We start from the raw sequence: 17,484 nt of genomic DNA on the forward strand, positions 1-17,484 counted from the left end.
CCATGTCTAGTTTCTCTAGAAAAGAACACATAAAGGCTGATTGGTGTAGGTTCAGCTCATTAAAAATAGCTCATGGCCTCCCAAAAAGAGAAAACCGTGATTGTTAATACCTTGTATTTGAGAGCTTTATAAAAACTTCAGTAAACTACACATTTCTTGGTTGATTGCACATCATATACTTACTGATGAAAACATGATCAACTAGCAAGAAAAAGATGGGTCTACGTTCAAACACAGAATAAATACATTATGAGAGCTTTTGCTCGGTAAAAAAATGGTTCCAACATGTTTGACAGCATCTCTAACCACATTGTAACAATACTAAGAAGAAGGCAGCACCGCCGACATTCTTGAATGATGTTCCAGGTATTCTCTGCTGTTCATCTCCGTTAATCTGCAGCACGCATTGGAGATAATCAGTTCAAGACTATAGATAAGAGTAAACCCAACAGTTGCTCAGTAGTAGTACCTGCTAATAGTGCGGTCTTTAGCAAAACCAAGTTCATTGTCCACGCAAAGGTCGAGATCATCACTCTTCCTTGATCTTGAAGAGGTTCTAGGTGCTATTTGCTGTGCATTAGAGATTGTCACTATTCTCTCCAGCAGTTCTAGAGGGCTACCCTCTGCCGTGCACAGTAGCCTAGCCTTGGTCTCATACATCACCTGTTAGTAATCTCAACCGTTGGGCAAGCAATTTTTCAAAAAGAGATTGAATATAGAAATGAGAGATCAAGCGAGATATACATCAACCAGTGTCACAAAGCGGTAAGCTGCGGTCCTATTGTGGAGCCCGAAAATGGGTACACCTTCCAGAGCCAAAGTATGAAACTTCTCTGCAATGAAATTTGCATCTCAAGACTAGGCAGTGTGTAAAAAACTTAGTGCAATGAAAATAGTATGATGGCTCTGGGGTTAGACTTACTGAATAATCCGAGATAATCAGCTGCGCCTAGGGGTCTATCACACAGCTCTTCAAAACGAAAGTAGGCACATCCATCAGCAGCCAGCGGAACCTGGTGTACAAGAAAACAGAACAAAATCCGAAAAAAAGAAGATAAGGAATATCAGATAAGGTATTTATTGCAATGGCATTTGAAGGTTTCTGGACAATCAATCAACAGAATCCATGCAAAGCACTCTTCAGGACAAAATGGTGAACAGCAAGTTAATACATCTGTGAAAGAAGAAGCATAAAATACCTCCAACTTCCTCCCCATTACTACTTCAACCACCTGAGGACCAGCTGATTGATCGCCAACCAACTGCTGAAACTTCTGTTTAATAAGACCAGAAATATCCTTTCCGATAAAGTAAAATCCCTCTTCAGCCTGCAGTCAAGAAGTATATAGCGATAAGATTGTAATCACGTTGCAACAAAACTAAGACAGAGTTACTGAGAGAGCGAAATCACATACAGAGGTCAGTTTCCGATAATCCACTGATGAACCGATTTCACGAACCACACATCTTTCCTACAATAGTTACTTCTCAGTATCAGTTACGCAAGGTAATGGATCACATGAAACAAGTTCAGCGCATTGATAGTAACTGGCCTTTTCATCTGCATACCTTTAACGTAGAAATAAACGGAAGGAATAGGTCCCTCTGTAAACCCCCTTCATAGAGATTATCTGGAGCACGGTTTGATGTAGCAACAAGAACCTACACTTGCTTTCAGTTACCGACATGAACAAACTATTAAATAACTGCAGGTTTAGGTCCAGTAGCTTACAAGAGTTAAGAAAGATGAAGTTTGTATAGATTCTACTTACAATGCCATTGTTAAACAAGTGTCTAAAGAGACGGTTTAGTATCAGAGCATCAGCCACATCATTGACCTATACATGAAGAAAGCAATAAATGAAGGCGAGTTACCCTAAACAAAAATGTTATGAAGATAAGCGTCCAATACCATGAACTCATCTAAGCATAGCAGTATAGACTCGTCAGCTATTTCCAGGCCAACGACTTCAAGTGGATCTTCAAGACCCTTGTGCTTCTGCAGAGGATATTAAAATGACAAAGAGTTGTTGAGTCCAGAGATTATTACAAGCCTCATCTTCAAAAAAAAAAACAAGCTTGGAGATAGAATCTTACTTGCAAGCGGCTATGAACACTCAACATGAAATTGTGAAAGTGAATCCTTTGCGCTCTCCAGCTAGCTGGCCTAACCCGGGTTTAAACAGGATCAGATGAATCCACACAAACAAACAAAAATCATAGTAACTATATACGAATTGTGTGAAGTCCTACTTGGCTACTTACAACTGATGAAAAAACAAGTCCATGAGCATTGTTTTGCCAGTTCCAACACCTCCATATAAGTATAAACCTTTGACAGGGGAGACAGAAGAGTGAGACACGAATTTTTGCCAGAACCAATTACTACTCTTAGTTGGTTTCGCGGATGCAGAGTAACGATCTAATCGACAAGCATCAGCGGATTGAACAAGCTCGTCGTAGAGTCTTTGAAGTTCTCTTAATGTACCTAGCTGCAAAAAAAACAAAACTTTAGAATCGATTCACTCTAGAAATCGAACAAACAGAGGAAAAAAGGCAAAACTACCTGACATAAATCTCCATCCAAAAGCTCTCCAGCTACGATTCTACGTTCATATTCCACTAGAGGTCCTGCAATCTTCCCATCTCCGTTAGGATATGAAAGAGTAGAGAAAGAAGAAGACGAGAATACAAGGGACGGAGAAGGCGAGCTGGGGTTGATTGGGATCAAACAATTATGAATAGGAGCGGAAGTGTAGTATCGTCGATGCCTCGAGAATAGAGTTACACGGCGAAGGGAGAGAAGAAGCAAGCGCATGGTGCGAATGAGATCGGAGGATGACGGATCCAACGAAGAAGAAGAAGAAGAAGAAGAAGAGTCGTAGCGATGCACCTCCCTCACTACTGACCTGCTCGAGCTTTTTGATTCTCTCAAGTCTGACTGAACCTCCTGAAAGATTCAACAACAACAACGTGACCAGACTAAACCGAATCATGACTTCCACCACTTAAACCGATTTTAGCCATCGAACCGGTCTGAATTAATTAGTGATTTTTTTTTAGGCCCAACAGAGCCCAACAATGGAAAGCGGCCTCATTGGCTTTTTCTAGTCGTCGTCACCGGAGAAATTGTTGGCATTTTGCAAATTTTCCATCTTCGACTGCTGCGCTGCGTCTGCTGCGCTGCGTCTGCTCTTTCTTCTCCAACCCAACCTTATCCTTCTCATCGTTCGTCTTCGGATCAAGCCATGGAGGACGAGGTAATATTTTCATCTCTTCTTATCTATGTTATATAAAATACGATTTAGCTCTGCTTGTAAATGAAAGAATCGGGAATTTTGTTTTGAAAATTTCGACCTTCATTTGAGATCTGATTGATCACTTCTTGTGCTTATATCAATTTCGATATCCATTAGATTCGTTGTCTGTGAATTCGATTTGATGAAAATTCGATTTTATTTCACTCTGTACACTCCCATTTCTTCTTCTACTTGTATGATCTGGTAGAGAACAAACTGAGTTTTTTGTGTTCCCCTAATTGAAGATATGATTCATTGGATAGAGGTGAAATACATCTGATTGCATTGGAATTGTAGAAAAGGGATGAAAGATCTTCTGTCAAAATCGTTTCCTTCAAACACTTGGTTTTGTTGCTTTGTGTGGTTTGTTTCACACTATTGTTAGATGAAGGTTTTCATTCTGAATGACTGTGATTGCCTTGGAACTCTTATTTTTTTCTCTAACGCTAGATTTTGTTGCTTGTGTTCATTATAGCTAGTAAGAGTAGATTAGGATTTCAAAGAGAGAGAAAAAAAAAAAAAAAGTATGAAGCTTTGGATTCTGAAAGACAGTTTTGTAATAGTTGGTTTCTTTTGCTCAATTGGTTTTTTCAATGTTTGTGATCTCGGGAGGCTGAGATGTTTTTGTGTTTTTCTTCTATTGCATTAGATTGAACTGAAAACTGCCCCTGCTGATTTCCGGTTTCCTACAACCAACCAAACAAGGCACTGCTTCACCCGTTACATTGAGTTCCACAGGTACTCTTGTTTAATATTACACTGAGTTTTACAACTCTCCTCAACTCTTAACAACAAAATTTTATTATCGATAGGTGCACAACTGCAAAGGGTGAGGACTCCAACGAATGTGAGAGGTTTGCCAAGTATTACCGCGCTCTCTGCCCTGGAGAATGGGTTTGTACTTTTTATGTTCTTCCTTCCACTTCGTATGCTATGACCTGTCATCTTTTCTCTACACACATTCTTGACAATGTAATTATATTATATCCTCGCAGGTTGACAAATGGAATGAGCAGAGGGAGACCGGAACTTTCCCTGGCCCTCTCTGATTCCTGCAAAACAACCTCTCTCTTCATCATTTTTATTAAGTTTGTGTGACCAAAAAAAGGTCGTGTGGATGGATGATGATCATGAAATCTTTTCTTTTTTTTTTCGTTTGGACGATGATGATCAAATAAATTGCAAGACATTCTTTGTGATTCGTAATGTCACAATTTTTAAATTCTCGAGTAATTTTTGCTTTATCCAACAATAAATAAGAAAAAAAAAACTTTTATCTTTAAATCAAAGCTACGAGTGTAATTAACTTTTTTACTTGTCTACCTGTCGTAAACACTGTGAACCGTTTGGTACCCCTAACAGATTTCGTAACGGACAAAACTCCCATTTTTTTGCGTCATTATAAGATCTGAATTGAGCCATTAAAAGTACCCTTTTTGGTTTGTAAAGAAGCCAAAAGCAAATTAAAGCCATGGTTCAGTGTAGCAACAACCTCCTCGGGATTCTCAATTTCTTCACATTCCTCCTCTCAATCCCAATCCTCTCCGCCGGGATCTGGCTAGGCAAAAATGCAGCAACAGAGTGCGAACGTTTCCTCGACAAACCAATCGTCGTTCTCGGAGTCTTCCTCATGTTCGTCTCCATAGCTGGTCTCGTCGGCGCTTGTTGCCGTGTCTCTTGCCTCCTCTGGCTTTACCTTTTCGCTATGTTCCTCCTGATTCTCCTCGGTTTCTGTTTCACGATCTTCGCGTTCGCCGTCACTAACCGTGGAGCCGGCGAGGTTATATCAGATCGTGGTTATAAAGAGTATCGCGTCGGAGATTACTCGAATTGGCTGCAGAAACGTGTTAATAATGCTAAGAATTGGGAACGGATCAGGAGCTGTTTGATGTATTCAGACGTTTGCTCCACTTACCGTACTCGTTATTCCACCATTAACGTTGAAGAGTTCTACAAGTCTCATCTCAGTGCTCTTCAGGTCACAAATTCTTAATTCCGATTCCGATTTCGATTATCTACAATTCAGAATTAGAGATCTGGANTTTTTTTTTTTTTTTTTTTTTTTTTTTTTGCTTTTTCTCCTCAAAAAGTGTTTTTGTTTTTTGAGATCAAAAAAGCTTAACTTTTTTTTTTTTTCTCTCTAATGGAAACAAAAACAGAGAGCCTTTTAGGAAGATTTAGTCTTTTTAGTGATTCCCTTTTTATCTAACATTTTGGTTACAATTGGTTATGTGACATCAAAACTATGTTCTTGTGTTGGATTTTGTACCTAATGATAAATTCTGGCTTTTTACTTGTGTAGTCTGGTTGCTGTAAGCCGTCGAACGACTGTAACTTTACGTATGTGAACCCGACTACTTGGACAAAGACACCTGGTCCATACACAAACGAGGACTGTAACGTCTGGGACAACAAACCGGCAACTCTATGCTATGACTGTCAAGCCTGCAAGGCTGGTTTGCTCGACAACATCAAGACCTCGTGGAAAAAAGTGGCTCAGATCAACATTGTCTTCCTCATATTCCTCATTATTGTATACTCCGTTGGTTGTTGTGCGTTCAGGAACAACAGGAAACGTAGCTGGTAATAAGATCTTTATTCGTTGAAATAGTAGAGCTCCAAACCGAGATTGAGAACAATGAAAGATATCTAAAGTGCTATTCATCTTACTGTCAAGTAATGTTACTGCAGCCTTAAGACAGCTCGTTGATGTCTTGTTTTGTGTGTGTGTGTGTGTGTGTGTGTAAGATTGCACTTGCTTTTCAATGTAATTTCTCTCTTAAATTTGCAACATATGACTAAATGAATTACAAAAGCACTTGCTTTGTGCTTCTATTTTTCTAATGTTTTGTGCATGGAGTAGCTAATACATCTGTTGGGACAAGTGAGATTTGTGAACGAAGTTCCATTTTTTTTTTTTTTTTATCACTGCCATATTCTATATTGTCCATTGTTAAAGAAATCTCTTTACACCGACTTCGTATACAACTCACATGAGAAGAGGTTCCAAGAGCTCTGAACTACGGAAGGCCTTGTCACCAATCACAATGGAAGCAATGTCAGCTTGGGAGGAAGTGGTGTGTTCATTTTCCAATTCTAGGTCTATGTATTCTTCTTGATAGTCTTCGGATTTTCCCCAGAGAACAATGTAGAGACCAATGATGATAGCCAAAGCGCCTAGTAAGCTGGAGATAAGACAGATTAGGAAAATGTGAACTGAGCTTCAGAACGAAAAGAGGACACTAAGAAAACGGCATACCTCCCGAGGTAAGTCTGTTCTTGTAAATACAAAGAGCCGAAGATTTTGGTGATGATTGCTGCAAGAGGGTTGAAGAGGGCAGAGAAAAGAGGTCCTTCCTGTGACACGACCCAAGCTTGTAGAAAGAACATTGTCGCCAATTGGATGCCAGAGTATATACAACAGGAGAGCTTCAAAGATGAATCAAGCTTCCATGGTGATAAATGAGTGTTGCCTAAGGCGAGAGCCACTAGGAAAGAGGATATGGTAGCCATGAGACATATGCAGGATCAAGTGTACAAGTAATCAGGACAGTGAGAGGCTATAGGGACCTGAAAGACCAACCAAAGGGCCCAAGCCAACATACTAATGACAAGCAATATGCAGCCGAGTAACCAAGAGGTGCTGTCTTGGTTGAGCAGGGCGTTGAGCAATTTGGGACTTCTTAGAAAAGTCATTGTCATGGCTCCTCCCACACACACACCTGTTCCTATTACTTTTGCAACACTTTTCATACTACTCCTCTTAATACTCTCGTATCTTGAAACAAACATCCAATATCGATAACTACTAGTCAACCCATCAATATAGAATCTTGAATAGTGCCATATAAATCTTGATAATATACATACCCAACAATGACGGATATAATGAAGGTGACGGCAGGAATAAGATTGGTCATGGTACAAGCCAATGATGAAGAAGACAAGTCAAGCCCTTTGAAATAAGCGTTCTGGTTCACAGTCACACCAATAACAGCCGTGAGAGCCACCCACCAACAGCCGCTCCGAGACAAGGTTTGTTTTCTTTTTTCCTATTTAACAGTCACATGGAAATGGTTTCCATCATCAATATTTATATTCATGTGGTGATGTAATATGTTTCATATATATGGATGGGATCAAAAACTGAACTTACCAAGCGAAAATGAAAGAGATGGGGCAGATGAAGACAGTGGCAATGGCTTGACGGTAAGCAACGAAGACGGTGGGAGTGAGTCCTTCCGTGAAAGCAGCTTTCGTGAAGAGTGCAACTCCCGCCGACGTAAACTGCAAAAACGCTAACGCCAACACAGCCTTGTATTTCGATATCTCCATTGTTCTCTGTCACTTGTTAAATATCAAGAATACGTAAGCTTCTATAGGATGTGAAATTGAAAAAAAAAAAAAGATTGAATACCTTTATAAATCTAGTGGGATGATTGATTAAGAGAGAGCTTTTTTTTTTCTATTTTGTAGTCAATTCTTCCATATAAAGGATCATACTCATACATCAGCGAGAATTGGATTCAGGTATTCACGTTTGAAAAGAAACAACAACAAAAGAAAATATAATGAGTGATTACGTTTTTGAGGTTCCGCATAATTGTCTCTCTAGCAGAGATTTAACAAATTGTCTTTGGTTATAAATGACGACCTTAGTTTTGAAGGCTAAGATGCCACCACGTTCGGGCATAGCCAAAAGGTTGGTCTGTTATGTATGGTTAAATATTACAGAAAATATATATTCTCTCATTCCATTGTACACAATATCGAAGGAAAGATTTAATTACTGTTTTAAATAAATCTTTGACAAAAAAGAGGAAAAAGAAAACGGTATATATATAGAAGAGACATACAAATTCAGATTGACCAATACTTATTGTTTCTCTATATGATAATCCACTCTAATTGTAACAATCACAATTGAATACGAATAAACTAAAGAAATCATTTTTTTCTCTTCCAAGTTCATCCTCTATTGCCATCTTTTATATGGAAGGATTATCACGCTCGTCCTTCCTTAGGTTCCGGTTCCGTCCCGCCGCTTCACACATTTTTGTTCCGGCGATGGATAAGTCGACGTTCGTCGTACGGTGTCAGAAGATGAGCTTTGGGCTGCAACTTGTCTTCCAAGTCAGTTTCTTCTTTCTATCTCACTCTTTGAATATAACTTAATCGCTGAATTAATTAGTACACAACACAATTCGAGGTATTTGTGCTCTGCATGTAAGGTCTGTCTCTCATCTTGTGTGTTAATTGTGCATCTTGGTAGAGTTAGTCTAATATACTTCTCGTGCGAGTGAGTATTAAGAAGGTTGCTTGCTTGCATAAAATGGATTCTGTTTGTCTGTCGATAAAATTTCTCAGTTCTCTGATGGCCTAAAAGCAGGTCCGGCCCTTCACCCATTCTTATGACACATGGGTGTTGGGCCTCCATATTTTTTGAGATTTTTAGTAACAAAAATATGCCTCAAAAAATATTTTACTGCCAAAATAGGCCTCAATTTTATGAAAGTTATAGATTTGGCCTCAAGTTTTAAATTTATCTACTTTTTTTATTGCAAAAATAGGCCTCATTTTCCAAAATTTTAAGATTTAGTTTCAGTTTTATTTTTTTTTATCTATAAAATCCATTAAAAAGTAATTGTTTTGTATTGGGCCACAAATTTCACTGGACCGGCCCTGCCTAAAAGATAGAGTTGTGGTAGGGAGTCTTGATCTTAACCAATGTCGTTGGCTTCTTGATGAAATTGCTGGAACAAAACCAGAGGTGTTTGATGTTGAAAAACAATGATGAACTTAATCTCATATTGGATAAATTGAGAAGCGTCTTTTATGTGTTATTATAGGGGATTGGTTTGGATTTTTCGAGAGCATACTCAAGCAACGTCTGTGTTGCGAAAGAGCTGCATCGCAATGGAGTTGGTTACAAACTCATTGGAAAGTGCTAAGGAAGTTGGTAGAGAATGGGCTAATTAAGAACGTTTATAATCAAACTCGTTAGACTTATCCAAATTGTAGTTTTATTATAAAAATGTGGGTTCGAGCAAGACCTCTGAGCCAGCAGCGTGGCAAGCTCAATACCTGAAAGTGGATTATAATGTGAATCTAGCTTTTTTTCTTCTTCTTTCTTTTTTTTGAGATTCACTTTGTTTTTTGCCTCAAAAAGTGTTTTTATTTTTATTTTTTTAGATAAAAAAAGCTTACTTTTTTTCTCCAGTGGAAACATTAATTGGAACATTTTTGGAAGACACTCAAATGTGCACTCAAAAATCTAGAAAAATTCACCGTTCAAAAATACAACAAAATACCATGTCATATCATATTTATAAAATAAATTCAAAATTAAAATAAAGGAAAACAAAACAAATTAAGGTAACAATAGAAGTTTTTTATTAAAGAAAATATATCGATTTAGGTTTATAAAAAAGAATTAGAGTTAATTTTTACAACTAAACAAAATTATATGTCGGTTTGGATTTACAACAAAAGTGGTGAGGGTTTTAGATTTTATAATTAAACGAAATTATATGTCAGTTTGGGTTTACAAAAAAGTGGTTAGGATTTATATTTTATAACTAAAAAAATTATGTGTAGATTTGGGTTTACAAAAGAGTGATTGAATTAATTGTTAACCAGTTTAAACAACAGATCATTTGGACGTCAATTTTAAGAGTTAAAAAAAAAATCTATAACATAGGATTATAACCCTTGGACAAAAAAAAACATAGATTATATAACCATGACATTCTGAGCAGAAACACAAATTTATTAATCTCCTCATGTGGTACGCCACTATGTGTATTTTTGGCAACCTTTTTTGGATTTTCAACAAGAAATTAAAGTAAAGAGGATCGGACAAGCTTTCTCATTGTTTACCAAGCACAAATATGAAGAACCCATCCATCTCTTATCGATAAAAACTGGTTCTAATAATTGGTCTAAACCACTTCGACAGAATAATTACCGGAAACATAAGAAGAATAGAACTCCAAAAATTAATCATCGCGCCTACTTAAAATTTTTGCTTGTTCGAGAAACTAATGGACAGGTTCCTAGGTCTGTATTAATTTTTTTATACGTCATCTTCACATGTAACGTCGTGCCTAGCTATATAACGAGCATATGATTCCCTATGATTCATTTACAAACACAAATCAAATCCGATAATTTAAGTCGGATCAGGGGGAATACATTATACGGACCACACACACTAATTTCATTTAAACAGGGCACGTACGGCCCACACACTAAGTTGTTTTTATAGGCTTTGGTTACTAAGCACATATATAAAGTAATAAATTAGTAACTTTTGATACTCCAAAAGTTATGTATTCCATCTCCACCACGCATATGATGTGATAGTCTGATAGATAACGATATAAATATACATCTACACCACAGCGAGGGAAATGAAAATGAAGCTAACCTCACTTTTAAAGTATATCTCGATAGATTAATATAATAGGGGGATTTTGTTTGATGGAATATATATTAACCACACAACATATCGTTGGCTTAATTAGATGCTTTAGAAAAAGTTTTAGTCATCTAAATGAAAAGACTATGTGCTTTAACACAATACTTTTAGTGGTGGACACATTAAAAACTGATATAAAAATATAAAATGAACGAATTGAAGAAAACAAGACGAAAAGTTAAAGAACGTGGAAATGGGGAACGTAAGTGAAAGTGATTTGGAAACTTATGGAAATATCCGTTTTTTTCCTTATACAACATGGTGATGGTGGAAGCTGACGCTGATTGCTTATCTCATTCTATCATTTCATTTTACTGTTTAATTTCTGATGTGCCAACAAATCCAAGTAAACTCATCAAAAGAAAGGTTATTGGAATTGGTTTTGAGTTAATTGGTATGTTATTTCATCTTTTTCAAAACTTTTTACATTTTTTTTTTGTTTTTGTTTTTTATGTGTGGTAATCATACTTTCAAGATACATATTTTTTGTTTTGAATCAGGGATTAGAACATGTATACTGTACAATAGCTCCAGATCTAAACTTGGAATCTGGTCTTATCTAGCTCTTTCCAATACAAATTTCATTCAGTCAGTCGAACTACTCCAATAGTTCTATTTTTGGTTGCATTAGGACTAATGTTCACAATCGTTGATTATCCAAACAGTGAGGTTAATGTGCAAATTGCCGTAATAAGGTTACTAAAGAGTATTAAAATCCGCCAATAATATTTGAACTTTATTTAAGTACTAAAGAGGGATATAAATAGCCTATGACAACATAATAATACAAGTTTCAAGATTAACCATCTCCAGAATAAGAAGAAAATAACACTTATACAAATCTTTATTGCGCCACGACCTATATAATTCACATCATCTTTAAATGTTGATAATAAATAAATTTAAGTATTTAAAATTTCATCGCTATATGAAGAGTCAAGACCAATCAATTTCGCTAGAAAAAAAATGATTTAGTTAATCTACTCACTCTACGAAGTACAAATAACGAATATTAAATTGGCAAGAGTCACATTAATCATTGATTCTCGTAATACAATAATACTGAACCATGCACAAAGCACAATCCAATGCATTAAGAATAATCCACTCTTCTATCTTCTAGAAATGCCCCTGATCACAACATAATCTCTTCTCCCACCAATCTATCAAAAAAAAAAAAAAAAAACTTTCATTTCATTCACACTTTTCCCTCCCTACACATCCCAAAGGCCAAACACACATGCAGACGATGAAAGGAAAGGACGACAATATAATTACCAAGACAGCAGAAACACTAGCTCCTCCATGGTGGACGACAATATAATTTCTGAACCTTCCTTTGTCCAAACACACATTGCAAAAACATTCTGATGATGGGAAAGGAGTTTTAAAGAAGAAAAAACTTAGCTAGGTAGCTGTGGCTACGCCAAAAGCAACCTTGAGACCAGTGCTGGAAGCCTTGAACCCACTGCTTTAGGTGTTATACCTGAAACAAACGGACGTGAAGAGAAAAAAAAAAAAAAGAAAAAAAAAAGAAGAGGAAATGGGAACTCTGGACAACGTTTCTATGACCAGGCTGAGGAGACGTCATTGTTCCGGTTCCTCTAGAAACAAAAATCTTTCAGCTTAAACAAATAGGGCACAGAAATAAACTGTCAACAAATAGTAAACTCTTGTTCATACCAGTTCTCTTCTATATTTACGAAAGAGAGGGTGGTCTTAAAATAACGAACCAATTAGAGCAATTAAGGAAAATAAATAAACTTTAACAAATCGAAATCAAAAGCCAATAATAATTATACTAAAGTACCATCATAGAATAAAACAACATACAAGAGATTATACTAAAGTAGCATAGAATAAAACAACATACAAGAGTATGAGACGGCATTCTGATGAGTACACCATACAAAAGTAAAGTATGAAACGGTTCAAGCATTCTGAAACACATTCATCAGAGAGTAGCAGAGAGAGCCTTGTTGATAGACACTAACGTAGGGACCTCAACCATAGGATCATACCACTCAACTTTCCCCCAAATTTCACAAGTATTGCGCCTTTCAAGCGCAACCTCCGCCTGTGTTTAAAAAAGCGTCGCCTAGGCGCGCCTGGGCGAGAGGCGAGATGATTATAAGAGTGTAGCGCCTCTAGTAGATGAGGCCAGGCGGTAGACCAAAGGCGCTCGCTTCGGGATGCCTTGCCATGGAGCCCGCCTCATCTCGCTTAGCGCCTGCAATAGTAGGAGGTAATATATGGTTAAACCTCAATATCTTCTCAATATTTTCTCAATATTTGCTTACTTAAAATGGTTCTAGAAGTCTATGACTTTGATTGATGAAGATGATGAGGATGAAGCTGAAGAAGATTTCATAGGAGGAGATGATGATACTGAAGTCTATGTCGAAGATGACGAGTTTGATGATGATGAGATGGATTTTTAGGCTTTGTGTTTAAGTTTTAAACTTTCGTTGGATTTGCTTCTACTTTGTTTTCATTTCTCTGTTTCAGACTCATGATTGGCTTTTTCTTTGTTTTCAAATCTTTCTCTATGTTTCAATTTCAAATGATAAGCTATTGGTTTTAGACTCAGGTTGTGCTTACATGGTAAGGAATCGATTATTTATGACTAACCTTATGTCTGTTTTTTTGCAGTTGCGCCTCATACACCAAAGGCGTGGGGCGAATCTTGCCTAGGCGCAGGACGCCAAACCTACCCTCTGTCGCCTCACCTTGCCTCTCGCCATTTAAAACACAGACCTCCGCACACCAAAGAATATCTGTATTGACGTGAGGGCGGTTCCACAAAACAACTAACTTTCCACCATAATTAGCCATTTTAACAAAAGGTTCATCCAGAGGTAAGTTGGGTAGCTTTCCTACCAAACCCATCACATTGCTCCACGTTCTTACCTGAGGGTCATACCATCTCAGAACTCGGTCAGAAGCAAGCGAGTACAAAACATCATCTATCTCGCAATAACAATCTGACAACATATATTGAGACATGGCCTGCCCAACGTCCTCCCAGCTACCTTCCACTGGATTGTAACCAACCATGATTCCCCAATTCCCCAGGTAGAATTTTCCGCCAATACATGTGCTTCGGACGATAAGCTTGCGTTCTGCCAAGCTGCAATGGATAGGCACCAGATCACACGCTTGTTGTGTTTTTGTTGTGTCTAAAACCGTGAAGGAGTTCTTCATGGAATAATCCGCCGGGGCATCATCTACTTTGTACCATCCTGCTACGTATATCTTTTGATCAAGGACGCTAGCAGTAACTGTACTTAGCTCCACTGGCAAGCTTGGAGCCTCGCGCCACGTGTGAGACGTACAATCCAAAATCCAGACACTAGAGGAGGACGCTTTACCGTGGGATGGGGTTCCAAGGTTATAGATATCAGAACCAACCGCCACGAGGTTTCCACGGGTGGCCAGAGGAGAATGGGGAAATGGGACTCTAGCCAAAGCTTAACCACTTGACTTCATCTCCTCCTCCTCCTTATCACTAAGGGTTCGATCAGGTTTCCGGCAGAGGGTGAACCAGGCAGGGCCGTATCCTAAAGGATATATATCCATGCACACATAGAGACGACTCTCCATGCGTCCCACGAGTGACCGTATCTTGTAAAGGCCCGATGAAGACAGGAGAGATCGAAAGCTCTTGGAGACCAGTTAGAGAATCGGATAGTATACTATTGGGACGCGTGTGATACAGGAAATGAGATGAATGGCTCATGTGGAAGAAAGGGTAACACGTGGAGTTTAGTGGTTGGTGGAAGTGAGGAAAAATACGTGGAGCGATGTGATTGGAGCAAGCAGGCTTTAAGAGAAAACTATTCATCTGTCTTCTTCATTATGCAGAAACAGAATTGTAAACTTCTTCTTCTTTTGCGACTTGTGTGTGTGATTCCTCATTGTTGTCAGATTGAGATCCTTCATGGATTCTAACACATGAGAGTTGAATTCGCGTTTTATGAACGTCAATTCAATCTATTGTTTGAATTGTTGATTGATTGTGGAATTGTTAGGTTTACTGTATTAGCGTACGATGATTAACAATAGCAAATCATCGGGAAGTGACGGATTTGTGGTCGATTGCGGCGTCCAAGTCGAAGTCGTTGGCTTCCTCTTCTTCTTCTTGTTCGACGACGTCGAAGTCGTTGTCTTCCTCTTCTTCTTGTTCGACGACGTCATAGTCGTTGTCTTCCTCTTCTTCCTGCTGTTTCCAGGATTTGACATTGACGGAATCGAGGATACCATCTCTCCGTTGATCAACCACCTCTCCATGTCGTTTAACTTGCTTCTTTAGGGAGGGATCGGCGGCGGATGGTGTGCTATCCTCTTTTATTATATTTATCGACGAATTAGGTTAAAATATTTTATGGGCCTTTTAATGGGCCGACGACTTTGATAATTTTTAACTTTTGATTTACAACTCGTTGATGGCTTGTTTTGTCCGTGTGTCTTAAATTTCAATTTAATTTCTCTCTTAAATTTGCAACATTTGTCTTTTGTGCTTCTATTTTTCTAATGTTTTGTGCATGGAGTAGCTTCTACATCTGTTGGGACGAGTGACATTTGTAAACGAAGTGCCATTTCTTTTTTCTGTCACTGCCATATTCTAAAAATTGTCTGTTGTCAAAGAAATCTCCTTACACTGACTTCGATAGAACTTACATGAGAAGAGGTTCTAAGAGCTCTGAGCTACGGAAGATCTTATCACCAATCACAACGGAAGCAATGTCAGCATGGGAGGAAGTGGTGTGTCCATCTTCCAATTTTAGGTCTATGGATTCTTCTTCATAGTCTTCGGATTTTCCCCAGAGAACAACGTAGAGACCAAGGATGATAGCTAAAGCGCCTAGCAAGCTGAAGATAAGAGCAAAACAGATTAAGAAAATGTGAACTGAGCTTCAGAACGAAAAGAGGACAGTAAGAAGATGGCGTACCTCCCGAGGTAAGTCTGTTCTTGTAAATACAAAGCCCCGAAGAAAGTGGTGATGATTGCTGAAAGAGGGTTGAAGAGGGCAGAGAACAGAGGTCCTTTCTGTGACACGACCCAAGCTTGTAGAAAGAAAGATATCGCCAATTGGATGCCAGAGTATATGCAACAGGAGAGCTTCAAAGAGGAATCAAGCTTCCATGGTGATAAATGAGTGTTGCCTAAGGCGAGAGCCACGAGGAAAGAGGATATGGTAGCCATGATACATATGCAAGAGCAAGTGTACAAGTGATCAGGACAGTGAGAGGCAATAGGAATCTGAAAGATCAACCATAGGGACCAAGCGAATATACTAATGACAAGAAATATGCAGCCGAGTAACCAAGTGTTGCTGTCTTGGTTGAGCAGGGCGTTTAGCAATTTGGGACCTCTGAGAAAAGTCATTGTCATGGCTCCTCCCACACACACACCTGTTCCTATTACTTTTGCAACACTTTTCATACTACTCTTAATACTCTCGTATCTTGAAACAAACATCCAATATCGATAATTAATTAGTCAACCCATCAATATAGAATCTTGAATAGTGCCATATAAATGTTGACAATATACATACCCTACAATGACGGAGATAATGAAGGTGACAGCAGGAAGAAGATTGGTCATGGCACAAGCCATGGATGAAGAAGACAAGTCAACCCCTTTAAAATAAGCGTTCTGATTCAGAGTCACACCAAAAACAGCCGTGAGAGTCACCCACCAAAAGCCTCGTAGTCCCAGAGAAGGTTTGTTTTCTTTTTTCCTATTAACCATTCACATGGAAATGTTTCATCAATGTTATTATATATATTCATGTGGTGATCCTGTAATATATTTTTTAAAAAAGGATCAAAAACTGAACTTACCAATCAGAAAAGAATGAGATGGGGCAGATGAAGACAGTGGCGATGGCTTGACGGTAAACAACGAAGACGGTGGGAGTGAGTCCTTCCGTGAATGCAGCTTTCGTGAAGAGTGCAACTCCGGCCAATGTAAACTGCAAAAGCACTAACGCCAACACCGCCTTGTATTTCGATACCTCCATTGTTCTCTCTCTCTCTCTCTCTCTCTCTCTATCTCTCTCTCTCTCTCTCTCGCTATATATATATCCCAAAAATCACTAAAACTTAATCTCTCAAAGTACGTTTCGGCTGTCTTATTTATATTGGACTGTTTATATTGTTTATTATGTGAATATAAAATAATCCATGTGTCGAGCGTGGGTGTCGGTGTGTGTGAATAATGTGATACGAAGAATTAGGAAACCTATATTTAACTATGATATACTTATTAAATATCTAGAATGCGTAAGCTTCTATAGGTGTGAATTTGAAAGAAACAAAATGAATAGCTTAACAAAGCTCGTGGGATAATTAGTTAAGAGAGCTTTTTATTTTGTTGTCAATTCTTCCAAATAATGGATTCAGGTATTTGCGTTGAAAAATGTTTTTGGTTACATGATGTTTTTGTTTTTCACCAAAGCTTTTCTTAGTTGCTCTGGCTTCTTGTATATGATTGTTTTGGTTCCTTTTTGTATTGTGCCAAACTCGTTGGTTTATAATATATTGAATCATTCAGTACGTTTCGGCTGTCTTATATATAAAATATGTGAATACAAAATAATCAACATGTGTTAAGCTAGCGTGTGTGAATAATGTGATAGGAAGGATTAGGGAGCCTAGCTGTTAATCTGTTATAGATGCGTAATGAGATTGTGTAAT

At 38.2% G+C, this 17,484-nt stretch overlaps 4 protein-coding genes and 2 pseudogenes across 5 annotated transcripts; 2 read left to right on the forward strand and 4 right to left on the reverse strand.

Annotated features, from left to right (window-relative positions):
* On the reverse strand, nucleotides 98-3,011 carry LOC104717408 (lactation elevated protein 1-like). 2 transcript variants are annotated; one of them, XM_010434961.2, is made up of 12 exons: nucleotides 2,567-3,011; nucleotides 2,266-2,492; nucleotides 2,098-2,167; nucleotides 1,913-1,999; nucleotides 1,773-1,838; nucleotides 1,570-1,662; nucleotides 1,416-1,472; nucleotides 1,200-1,328; nucleotides 923-1,013; nucleotides 745-833; nucleotides 470-663; nucleotides 98-394 (listed from the first exon to the last, which is right to left on the reverse strand). In XM_010434961.2, the coding sequence occupies exons 1-12, from the start codon at nucleotides 2,816-2,818 to the stop codon at nucleotides 322-324; spliced, it is 1,428 nt and encodes a 475-aa protein (XP_010433263.1). In that variant the 5' UTR covers nucleotides 2,819-3,011; the 3' UTR covers nucleotides 98-321. The 2 variants fall into 2 exon arrangements, with proteins under 2 accessions (XP_010433263.1, XP_019086588.1); XM_019231043.1 differs by having other exon boundaries at nucleotides 2,266-2,488; nucleotides 2,567-2,643.
* LOC104717410 (cytochrome c oxidase subunit 6b-3) lies at nucleotides 3,141-4,532 on the forward strand. The gene is made up of 4 exons (XM_010434964.2): nucleotides 3,141-3,260; nucleotides 3,949-4,037; nucleotides 4,112-4,193; nucleotides 4,295-4,532. Exons 1-4 carry the CDS (start codon nucleotides 3,249-3,251, stop codon nucleotides 4,346-4,348), a joined length of 237 nt encoding a protein of 78 aa, XP_010433266.1. The 5' UTR covers nucleotides 3,141-3,248; the 3' UTR covers nucleotides 4,349-4,532.
* Nucleotides 4,725-6,143, forward strand: LOC104717411 (tetraspanin-7-like). Its single transcript, XM_010434965.2, has 2 exons — nucleotides 4,725-5,277; nucleotides 5,602-6,143. The coding sequence occupies exons 1-2, from the start codon at nucleotides 4,771-4,773 to the stop codon at nucleotides 5,884-5,886; spliced, it is 792 nt and encodes a 263-aa protein (XP_010433267.1). The 5' UTR covers nucleotides 4,725-4,770; the 3' UTR covers nucleotides 5,887-6,143.
* Nucleotides 6,289-7,636, reverse strand: LOC104717415 (annotated as a pseudogene).
* On the reverse strand, nucleotides 12,571-14,623 carry LOC104720089 (annotated as a pseudogene).
* LOC104717414 (WAT1-related protein At4g28040-like) lies at nucleotides 14,655-16,870 on the reverse strand. Its single transcript, XM_010434967.2, has 4 exons — nucleotides 16,630-16,870; nucleotides 16,341-16,526; nucleotides 15,732-16,247; nucleotides 14,655-15,651 (listed from the first exon to the last, which is right to left on the reverse strand). The coding sequence occupies exons 1-4, from the start codon at nucleotides 16,806-16,808 to the stop codon at nucleotides 15,456-15,458; spliced, it is 1,077 nt and encodes a 358-aa protein (XP_010433269.1). The 5' UTR covers nucleotides 16,809-16,870; the 3' UTR covers nucleotides 14,655-15,455.

This window comes from Camelina sativa, chromosome 10 (genome assembly GCF_000633955.1).
Source record: "Camelina sativa cultivar DH55 chromosome 10, Cs, whole genome shotgun sequence".
NCBI lineage: Eukaryota > Viridiplantae > Streptophyta > Magnoliopsida > Brassicales > Brassicaceae > Camelina > Camelina sativa.